Below are 12,149 nucleotides of genomic sequence, written 5' to 3'. Positions count from 1 at the left end.
AGTAATATAAAATCCAACTTCACCATTAAGCAGGATTTTGTATCACCATTCTGGCCATACTAAATATGACCTGGCTACTCCTTTCAGATCAGGATCTACCACTCAAACAGTATATGAGGGCAGCCCTAATGCTATCCTATGAAAGGAGCAGGCCTCACAGTAGTGTAAAACGAATTTAGGAGTTTTACACCACTAGGACATATAGAACACACATGTTCATATCCTGCCTTTTACCTACATGGCACCCTGCCATATGGGCTACCGAGGGCCTACATTAGGGGTGACGAATATGTAGAAAAAGGTGAGTTTAAGGCTTTGCAATTACTTTTAAATACCAAGTCGAAGAGGCAGGTCTGAGACATGGTTAGGGGGCTACTTATGTGGGTGGAACAACCAGTGCTGCAGCCCACTAGTGACATTTAACTTACAGGTCCTGGGCAACTGTAGTGCACTTGACTAGGGACTTACACGTAAATTAAATAAGCCAATTGGGTTGGAGCCAACATCACCATGTTTTAAAGAGAGCATATGCACTTTAGCACTGATTGGCAGTGGCAAAGTGCGCAGAGTCCTAAAGCATGCAAAAATTAGGTCAGAAAAAGAGAAGGAGGAAGGCAAAAAGTATGGTGGTGACCCTGCAGAAAGGCCATTTCCAGCACCCACCATGCAACTTTAGTTTGGACCCAGCCTTATGCAAATAAGTCATGACCCTGCTCCAATGGGAGCAGTCAAGCCCGATTTACATATGGCTGGATCAAAATGGAGGTAGCATAGTGTGCAAAATAACGACGGACTGGGATGCGTCCAAGTAATTACCAGCTGATAAGATGCATTCAAGCATTCCATCCATTATTTTTTTATATCCTAATGGGTATTAGGCAAGGGAAGCACTGAGCAGGTTGGTTGAATGGTGTGGCCCAGGCTGAATGCCCCTCGAGCAGGCCTGCACACTGAACATGAGAGGAACAGATGTGCCCATGAGGAGCCAAAGTTTGCATACAAAGTAAAGGAATAATGGGAACAAATGCAGGAAGTCACCCTAAACCAGCAGGGGAAGAGATTTGTAGACCAAAGACTTTAATGCAGTCTAGCCGATCTACCAGTCACCAGTTGAGTTAATCGGGACTCTCAGAAACCAGCTTTCACTCCCATCACCAATAACTGTAACTCTGCCTTGACTCTGAAAAGTAATCTGCTGGCTCTTTGTATGGTTTGCGCTAAACATACAATAGTCAGCACTGCTTTAAATTGGCTGGTACTGTCAGGTACTCAGTGCCTGCACTTCTTTATCTGGAGAGGGAGAGTACATGCACTTCTCAAAAGCAAACAGGTATTCTGGTATAGGGTGTCAGCACTTCTAGTTGTCCATTTCAAATCACTGATGGCCACTGTGCCCGTGGGATTAGGCACTAAAAAAGGATGGCGAATTTGTGACACTCCTACTGCCAGAGAGTGGTGAGTGAGCGATCTCCTTTCAGTTTTGTTACCACAGTATCAGTTGGAGGTCGTGGTTACAGTCAAGTGTGTGTCATGTTGCATGTTCTTTATATCTGTGTATTTTTAGTGTATGAGAGGACTACACATTTGTAGCTGGCAAAACTCGTAGATCTCATTTTCCCCGTTCATCACTCACTTCGTGAACTAGAATGAGGTCTGTGTTTGTGGTGTTACAGGATAGCTTACTTTGCTAATTTGATGTATGAGAATTTGTGACAACATTGCTGAATACTTGTTGTGAATACAGATGCTAAAATATTGTAAAGCACCAATGATATGGTTAGTCTTTGGTTTCAGCACATGGGTCACTCGCTACCTGTGGTGTGGTGATGGAGAGTGGTTTGAATACACGATTCTTTTTTCATATCCTATCATTTCCTAGTCTCGGAAGTGTATTTATTGGTGTGCACATACGTTTGCTATTGGACCGGTTAAATAGGGCAGTTTGTGGCCATTACTCAGTGTTGTTATGGTTCACAGGCTGTGTGGAAGCTTAATAACAATGGTTTGGGGTGTGCCATTGTTTGGCTCCGAATCAATGCCTCAGCACGTACGTGTAGCCAAATGTGTACAGCATTGTAATGTTGTACGCAGTATTTGTATGCAGGTCAGTACTGTGAGAAATAAAATGCGTGTATTGATTGTACACGTCTGTGAGTCTGTTACAAAAAATGTCTTACATTTCTCTGGGGTATTCAAATAAAAGGGAATGGAGGGCTCTACAAAATCTGCCATACAGTGCAATACATTGTGATTTTTATCCGGCTCAGATCCTATAAATCGGCATTCCATGAAACTTCATGTCTTACTGTGCCAGTTCAACTACGATTTTTATATCTGTGATTGTGCATTTCACAATTATTTACATATCACAAAAAGTTGCCAAATAAAGCCATATATCTCACGGAGCTGCTTGCAGAGTCTGGATATAAATGTAGCCGATTCACTCGACAAACAATACTGTGCAATTTCATTCCTTCCAACCTTTTCTGGCACACTAAAGCCGGGCTGAAGTATGCGCTCAAGGGCAGGGCACGTCAGGGAAAGTTCCCCGTATGAGCATTAGCAGTTGCAAAACAACCTGTCACATGTTTGACTGCAGTGCAGGGCACCACCAGCGGACAACACGATCACAGAAGCAGGAAGCAACCAGGGTTAAAGTACAGCTAACACTATCTGCAAAAAATGTATTTTCCCGATGGTTAAAAAAACTGAACCGACAAACAGAAGTAATCTGCTTCACCCCGCGTCATGAAGTGTTTACAAAGTTCAAGTAGAAAGTCCCTCACTCGCCACACTAAGGAGAGGGTATGAGTTTCAGTTTTTTATTTTAGCGAAAAAAGTTTTATTTTTGCTCAATGCAGGTCCATTTGTCAAATCTACGGGTAAGAGCAAGTTGGCCATGTCAAGTTTGATCCATGAACACGAAAACAAGGTGGGCAGGCGAGGTAGCTGTCTTAAGTCAAAGAATAAGGAGGCAGTTGCAGCAAAAGCCAAACACTGGGGTCCACCCATCCCAAATTAGTCTTGTCGGGAAGGAAAGCAAAGATTATTGGTACCAGACAACCAATGATCAAAGTCAGTCTGATGTTCCTGGAAGGAACAACAGATATTAGGTCGATTTTGTTTCCTTGAAAAGAAAGTATCAGGAGAAAGAAACAAGAGTTCCTGTACACTGGCCTCCCTAAATATGCTATGTGTAGGAACATAGGTGGATAAGAAGCATCAAGGTTGTAGGAAGGAGCTCTGGTGCTAGAGTGCCTGCGGAAGACTTTCAACAGGGCTCACCACTCTGATGATTGTATATGAGTGGTGTAAACATGCCCCACCTCAGGGCTTAGAACCCCAGTGAAGGCTAGGACTTAGAACCAAAATACCAAAGTATTCACAAACCTTAAAAGGAACATAATAGTTAGCACAGGCAAATAAATTGTACCAATGATGCTCTCATAGCCAGGCCCAACAAATAGGTCCAGTCTGATCTGCAAGTGTTCTCCAACACGCTAGATTAGGAATTAAGGCATGCGGTTTAGGGCCCTGAAGAAAGAGATAGATAGCGGCATGGGCATCTAAGGTTCTAGATTTAGTGGCCCCTGCAACAGCTGAGAATCAGATTGAAAATGGCTGCAAATTATTTGATGGGAATGATACGAAAACCTGGCCATAATGTGGTGATGAACATTAGGATTCCACTTTAGCAACCAAACCTCAACTGCAAAGCGGTTTCATTTCCACTCATCACAATTTCACACAAAGCTGCACAGCATAGCTCATGCTCTACAGGACAGGCAGGGAAACTTTTCTGTCCCGAATCCTTAACCCAGCAATGGGCCCACTTCCTATGGAACTTCGGCACCACAACATTTCCTCCCAGGCACTCCCCACTGAAGTTCACACACCTCCTATTATCACACTTAACAGTACTCACAGTCATTTCTCATGTTGATAGTAGCAGTTAATTCATGAACAAAAAACATCTTCCATATTATTTGCCCAGCAGCTGCACTCTCTGGCCCACGTGGCATCCAAAAAGGGCATGCTATACATTTTGGGCGTTTGCGATTTCCCAAGATACGTCTGCAGCAATATCAAAGTAAAGGTGAAAGGTGGACAGTAGTTTTCCCTCTTAAATTGACATGGTGAAAATTGAAAGGCCCACATTTGTGAAATTCCTTAGAATATCACTTTGGTAGCTAAAAGCTGTATCCAGCATTTTCCTTCCAAACAGAAAGCCAAATTCTGGACTGCTGTTCCCGGAGGCCAAGAGAGCAGCAGGGTGGCAGCAGGCATGGGCATCTTCCCTGGTTAAACCCTTGCCGGCACACAACAGATGGTGACATCATTTGATTGTCAGAATCAATTACAAGCTACAACAATGGAGTCCTTATGATGGGGATGCTGAGAGGTGAGTTTATCGAGGGTGACAGTACTGACTGAAGTGGGCAATATGCAGGTGTGAAATTAGTAAATAACATGTATTTAAAGGGAAGACGTGGAAAATCACAAACATTACATAATCTGTATCAAAGATGCTTGGCTCTCTCGCTTTTTAAATTTTTTCACTCTAGCTATTCATTAGGGCTAGGCATGATCAGAAAAGTGGCTTTCGCCATTTCCAGTATTTTCTGCTTTCATCTACTGTTATGTCTCCCAGTTTAAATCTCGCTGCACCCAGATCTACGGTTTGACTGCCCGGCTCTCCGCAATGACATAGCTTATGCCCTTGGCAGGTTTTCCCCAGAAGAGGCGCAGTCATAAATTCCAAACTTGCATCACTGCGAACTGGGCAGATAGCCAAGACAGCTCTGCTCTGCAGGCAGTGTACACGAGTTCGAAGCTTAGGACAGCAGTCACACCTTTGTATATCAGCGAGACGGCTGAAAAAGCCAAAAGAGTCTCATTTTGCCAGTTGCCTACTCAAGCGAGAACAGTTAAAGTACTGCTTCTGAAGCTTGCATTGTTTGCCGAGGAACAGAAATTTTAAGCAGAAATACATAAGCCGCATTGTTGCCAGTCAAGCGAAGGATGTGCCACGCTGCGTTGTGAATGTCAGAATGCCCATCTGAAACGTTCTCCACCAATTTCCACACTCTATTCGGAAACTGTGCGCGACTGAACCCCGAAGGAGAAAGGGCAACCGTTTTTAATACACAACTGAAAAAATAACATAGTAAAATAACATTCGCATTATTCTACATGGTAACACATTAGCATTTTTTCAGGGTGTAATAAAAATTAAAAAAACTTGCAGAATCTATAAGCTCTAAGTGGTGTTCCTTTGTCTACACAGCTGGAAAAATCTAAAACGCTTAGCTCCTCCAATAAGAGCAAAAGTATAGATCACAGGCATGGAGTACAAAATGCTGTTCTGTTGTCTGCAGTCCTGAAACAAGGTACGGTTTTGTGGATCATATTGGAATGCTAAGCAAATAAGAAGTTTACTGTTGCGAAGTGCTGTCCCATCTCCTACACCATAAGCAAAGGTATAGCTTAGTCAGTGCGATTTGTGGGCTGGGGCGAATCTCAAATTTCTCACAGAAAAAAGCAGTGGTCAGCAAGATGGAGGGCTAACAGGGCCAAGGTTTGGTATTGATTGTTACCACGACCAGTACTGACTTGCACTAGGTAGGCCTCTGTTTAGATTGCACAGTGGGTGAACAATGAAATGTTAGAATTGGACCCCAAGCGGTTGCCACTAGTTAAACTATTTGGAAGCATTCATTCCATCACCTTTCGATTGTCTGACTAGGCGCGGTAGGCCTGGAAAGTTGAGATTGGCACAGCTACTACTGCTAATTTTTTTGAATTCCAAATAGTAGTAAATGTGTACAAGAAGTGCTTCTATGGGTTCAAACGTACTATTTTTGTTATATTATATGTAAGCTCCAGATCCAAAACTATAACCTCTTAGTGAAATAAAGAAAACCCAACACAGACATAGCATACCCGACTCAGGGCCCCAAGACCCAACTCCCAAACAATGGATGCTTTGAGGGAAGCCACACCTCACCCCCCCTTAAGCTATCCCTCTACCCATCCAACCTGGGTCTGGTACTTCTCCTTGGGAACTCATGACTTTGGCTTCATAAACACAAAGACCTACAGTATCTGCCCTGGGAACACTTATTTTAAAAGTATTTTCACTGCACACACTTCATCTCTGCTACCGAAGACTTGATGGTAGAGTTGGCAAATCGGTGCATGTGGTCAGGGCTCCATGTTTCTAGTCCTCGACTTTTAGAAGTCATTTGATCAAGTGACTGACGGCCCCATGCATTAAGCCCCAGTCACAAACAGAGGAGGGCACAAAGGGAAATGACTAGGTCGGGCTGAGCTGGAGCTGAACCATTGGTCAAGCATGGCTCCAAGGGTCCGTGCACGACCAGAGCCACTAAAAGGTTTGACATGCATATCATGCAACCAGCATAAAGTAAAAATATAATAATCTCTTCAAAATTAAAAAGTGCACTTTTAACTAACATACAGGTTTTCAATTTAGTACATCAGATTACATGGCTGCAAAGATTATAAGCCATCGTTTTTAGAAACATTCACGGCTCACCCTCCCAATGACAATGCCATTGGTGAACTGAGGTATGTCAGTAGTCAAGTAAACCCTAAACATGGCCTATATTCTTGCTATAGATGAAGCAACATTATAGTGTACTAAATCAAAGATAGGTGATCGTGCAGTGCACATCCGAACTAAACCGTTTAAAAGTGCGTTCAAATGTGGTATTATAGAAAAGGTAAGCTAGGATCACCTAATTTGTATTGAGTCCAGGTTAACTCATTTCACATTTGGAAATTCAGCCAACAGATGGTACCTCTGTCTCTCATTTATACAAAAGGTCACTGATTCGTCTTTCAGCTTTGGCTGGCAATGAGAAAAACTGACAGAGATAGCAGACCCGACTTGCGCCCCCTGAACCTAATTACCAAGCCAAGAATGCATTTATTTGGGGGTGAGGGAAATCACAACCCAACCACTCCATCAAAGCTCCACCCCTGACTATACACAACACAATGCCTGACAGTTACAGAGAGAGAGAGAGAGAGCATTTTGAGTAGACAATAATCTTCCATACAGCAATCTCAAAGGATGTGACCTGTACGAACATGCTTTAAAGGGAAATACCATCGGCATTTACTATGACCTCCATCTTCTTAAATAAAATATTTCCAATCACCAGTGAAACGTATAAAGCAAAAATTGTTTGTAAAAACAGTGAGTGGATGTGTCGCACACTTCATAAACGGACACTCTCTAAGAATGCTTCTGTTGGCAATGGACATCTCACCTCTGAATCTTTGTCCAGCTGTTTCCTGGTCTCCAAGAAGTTCTGCAGTACACGGTCATCGTGTGCCTCCATGTGTGACAAGTCACCAGGGGAGCTCCATAGGTTCTTGTCATCATCTACCCTCAGGTCTCCTCCCACGGTGTAGGAAGGGTAGGGATTGTTGTTGCTGAGAAGGAAGTATGAGAGGACAAAGTGAGAAGTCGATTAGCCGACACGAAGGCTCAGTGAATTTATGCTTGCTGCTGACCAGGTCTCTGTCCAGTAGGTCACACATCTGATTCCCGCTGAGGTCAACCCACCCCTTCAACACTTCTATCCTTACAAGTTGGAAAATGGGATACCGTTATACACAGTATTACCCCTAATTTACTGCAATATGAATCAATGAATAAAGAACAAATTACCACTGTTTTTCCTACTTCGCAGTAAAACCCCTTTGTACTCAAATAAAGATTCTACATAGGAATGCTACAATATCCCTACGTCTTCAAGCATATTCTATAGAAAATTGTGGTTAAACAAATAGAGCAAATGAGAAAACATTGAAAGAAGCAACATATAGAAAACAGTCTACACTGAAGAGTCAGCAGAAGCTCAGAAGATGTTGGATATTTGAAAAAAGAATGGGTAAAGCATATTTCAATCTAATGAAAAGAACAAGTATGAAGAATATGTTTGGTGAACTGCTTTTGGCACTCTTGTACAGCGCTTTCTGCACCTACTCCCATGTGAGACGCTATGGTGTTTACCTGAACAGAGAGCAAGATATACAGGGTAGTGCTTGTGGCTGGAAGGATGCTGTTTGTTTTTAGTCTGTGCAAGGAGTCTTTTCACATTATGCTTTAGGATGGAGCGCTTGGGGTGAGGTAGAAGGGGAAATGTGCGAGACAAACATTTTATAATTTTATGGAATGGTGGCAGCTTTGCAGGTCTCTTCATTAGGTTTGTATTTTTTTACATGTTCAATCCAGTGTTCTATGTTGGCTGTGGTATGAAGCCATCCACACCGAGACCTTTTGGATTGGAGAGAGGTAACAGTTTCAGCGAATGTGTGAAGTTGGGAAGATATATCTGACCAGAGGGCCTGCATTTCAGTCATCGTTTAAACAACTGCTACAATGGTCTAGTAGCACGGTTTGCCAAGATGCTCAGTGTCATGTTCAGCCATTATAAAACTGACATTACAATATGTTAATGTTCAACATTATGTGAATATTTAGGACTAGTTTACATTCCTACACTAATGAGTAGTGGAGTAGATTTATTCAGTCATACCAAATCTGTTCCACCTGTAATGAGCTATAAACTGCATTGGTGACCACCGAATATCAACAGAGTACATTCAGTTCAATGATAGGAGATGGAGCAGTGAGTTGGTAAATGGGTTCATGCGATGACATGGAAATTATATCATAGTGAGACAGGGAGGACCATTTGAATGGCTAAAGTTATTGTCAGGAGGAGAACCTCTACCTCTAGTAGGAGGTAGAGTAGACATTTCCTGGATTATTGATCTGTGAGCAGGACTATTGTTTAGAGTCATTCATCTCGCCAGTCATGAATTGGATTTCCAGATATTGAGTGTCAGCAGATTCTCATGGTATTGTGTGCAGAGGCTTATTTTGAATATGGCATGGCTTTGTTCTTCTATTCCATCCACTGGGGTCATTGCTAGGTCATAGTATGGACAACTACCTCAGTCATGGCAGCGGTCTCCATGCACATCCTCTTGGAATGGTCTGCGCTGCCCCATTGCTCTAGTCTAGGACGTATTTATACTGATTTATGGGTGGCTGTTTCCTCTCAGGGGCAGGGACTGCTTTGGTTATCTTGCAACAAACAAGTGCTCTCCTCCCATTTGAAATTTATAGGTTCCTGAATGCATCAAATCCCACCTGGCAAGTAGTTCCAGGGATTGCCAGCTTGGATAAAGAAAGTAGATCCTAATATGGATTTCTAATTGCAAGGTGGTCTGATGATCTGTGGTGCTAGCCTATAGCACAGATTCCAGTCTGGTCTGCAGTACTTCATTTTTAATTGTGGTGTTTTCCCTTTGGGGCTGTTTGGATGATGCAGAGTACATTGAATATTTATCGTCAGGCTACTGGTAGCTAGTGTAATGCAGGCAGAATTGGCATCATGTGTTCTCTGTGGCAAAGGCACAGTTGGCATCTTGCTGCAGTGCTCTAGATGCATTGGAGTTTGGAAGGATGAAACAGAAGGCACCAAGGTTTAGGTTACTGGCGTAAATCAAGCTTGGAGATCACACATGAGTCGGTAGTTCACAGTTTATTTCTTTATAGAAAAATGCTTAGCAGTGTTTTCTTTATATACAAGGTGCTCCTAGGGACATTGCTGGCCTGTGGTTTCAGAGATGGACCTGGATCCATGATTTCTTGATGCAGCTGATGGAGCATCAAGTTTCTTGAACTATGTAGCTGCAAGCTGGCATTTGTGCCATTGGTCACATTCGAAGATCTTGGTCTCTGTGATGTTGAAGTTGAGGTAGTTACAAGCCAAGCATATATGGAACGGAGGCAATTGTGAAGTTTTGGCTTGTGGAAGTTTTCTTGGCCATTCATTTTAAGAAGGATTTGTTTATCATCCACACAGTTGTTACACATATGGTTAAGCAATCTGATTCGGTCCAGTAGAGAAGCAAGGTAGATGTTGAATAGGAGATTTTAGGGGATGGATCCCATAATGTTAGGTGTGGGGGCAGATACAAAAGACAGTGGGAATGCAAGACTTTTCCTGTTTTTGAAATAGGAGGTGTTAGAAATCAGGTCTCTAGTTGGCAAGGGTATACACCCATGTCCAAGTAGGGACCACAATCCTATTCCGGGTAAATCACAACATAATCCAAATTATCCTGTGCCCATTCTCTGGTAGCTTGGCACTGAGCAGTCAGGCTTAACTTAGAAGGCAATGTGTAAAGTATTTGTGCAATAACTCATGTAGTAACACAGTGAAAACACCACCAGAATAATCCTCATAGGTTTAGAAAAATAGATAATTTTTATCCAACTAAAATAAGGTCAAAACGACAATCAAATATGCACAAGCTTAAATATCACTTTTAAAAGGTTTAAAAAAGTTTCAATCCTTAGAACTCAATAGTTGTTTTTTTGTTACACACAGTACCAGGGAAGCGTCAAAAATAACAACACACAGAGACCGCAGAGGAGGAGATGTGTTAAAAAAATAAGGTATTATGTCCTATTTTCCGGAGCGGCACAGAATGTGTGTCATTTCTTTCCACGCTGCAAGGGGCTACGTAATTTTTCAGGCGAACAGTTTCGGTTCCTCACTGCAATGCGGGGCTATTTGACGCGCTGAAAATCCTTGACGCACTGGTAGATTGAGCAGGTGCTGCATCAATCCGGTAGGCGACGCGCTGAATTTTCCATCTCAAGGCAGGCGCTGTGTCGAATTTTCAGACTGAAAGTCAGTACTGTGTCGTTCCGCTCAGTGATGCAGTGATTTCCCAGCCACGATGGAGGCTTTGTATCAATTTCTGCAGGCGTTACGTCGATTTCCACTGCATGAGGACTTTCTTGAAGAGATGAAGTTTTTGTTCGCTCTGAGACTTCAGAAACAGGAGGCAAGCTCAATCCAAGCCCCTGGAGAACACTTCAGGAGGAAGGCAGAGTCCTTACAGCAGAGTCAAAGGGCAGCAGGGCAACAAGCAGGGCAGCAGTCCTTCTCAGCAAAGCAATCCAGATGAGTCCTTTGGGCAGCCAGGCAATTCCTCTGACAGAGTGCAGGTGTAGGTCTGACAGTGTCCGATTTGGTGTGGTCAGAGACCCAGCTAATATACCCTAAGAGTGGCTTTAATGTGCACACGTTCCCCTTTCAGACCAGTTCCATGTGCCAGGAACCCTGTGGAGGGTTATCAGTCCTTAGTGTGAGGGCAGGCCACTTGCCTTTGAAATGTAAGAGAGAACCCCTCCACTCTTCCTGCCCAGGGAGAACCATTCAGTATGCACATGAATGCAGATGTGACTGAGTGTCCTGTGTTTAAGATTGTCTGGGTGAAATGTACAAGGGGAGCTGTCAACAGCACAGACCAGACGTGGATTGGAGACAGGCTGCAAGGCACAGATGACAGTAAGTGCAGAGAAATGCCTACTTTTCTAAAAGTGGCATTTCTTAAATAGTAATATTAAATCAAATTTCACCAGCAAGCAGGAATTTCTATTACCATTCTGGCAGTACGAAACATAACAGAGCCACTACTTCCAGATCCGCATCTACCACTTGAAAGTATATTTGGGCAGTTCTGATGCTAGTGTATGAGAAGAGCAGGCCTCACAGTAGGGGAAAATTAATTTATGAGCTTTTCACTACCAGGACATGTAAAGCACATAGGTACATGTCCTGCCTTTACTTACACAGCACCCCGCCCTAGGTTACCTAGGGCCTACCATAGGGGTGACATACATGTAGAAAAAGGGGAGTTTAAGGCTTGGGAAGTAGTTTTAAATGTGAAGTCGAATTGGCAGTGAAACTGCATATACAGGCCTAGCAATGGTTAAGGGGATACTTATGTGGGTGGCACAATCAGTGCTGCAGGCCCGACTAGTAGCATTTAATTTACAGGCCCTGGGCACATGTAGTGCACTTTACTAGAGACTTACAAGTACATTTTAATATGCCAACTGGGTATGAGACAATGTTACCATGTTTTTTTAGAAAGAGAGCACATGCACTTTAGCACTGGTTAGCATTGATAAAGCGTCCCGAGTCCTAAAGCCAGCAAAACGAGGCCAGAAAAAGAAGGAGGAAGCAAAAAAGTTTGGGGTGACTCTTCAACATGAGGTAATCCACTGAATAATATTCTACATATGC

General features: G+C 43.0%; 1 protein-coding gene across 2 annotated transcripts in view; it reads right to left on the bottom strand.

The window, feature by feature from the left end:
• The window catches only part of MREG (melanoregulin), a 163,076-nt gene that overhangs the window by 101,546 nt on the left and 49,381 nt on the right, over window positions 1-12,149 (bottom strand). For both annotated transcript variants that reach the window (XM_069225624.1, XM_069225625.1), the window contains exon 3: window positions 7,299-7,464. In XM_069225624.1, the coding sequence (XP_069081725.1) occupies window positions 7,299-7,464 (166 nt within the window). The remainder of the gene's footprint in view (window positions 1-7,298; window positions 7,465-12,149) is intronic.

Source organism: Pleurodeles waltl, chromosome 3_1 (genome assembly GCF_031143425.1).
Source record: "Pleurodeles waltl isolate 20211129_DDA chromosome 3_1, aPleWal1.hap1.20221129, whole genome shotgun sequence".
NCBI lineage: Eukaryota > Metazoa > Chordata > Amphibia > Caudata > Salamandridae > Pleurodeles > Pleurodeles waltl.
The sequence above is the reverse complement of the archived record's forward strand: the minus strand, read 5'-3'. Positions and strand labels throughout refer to the sequence as shown.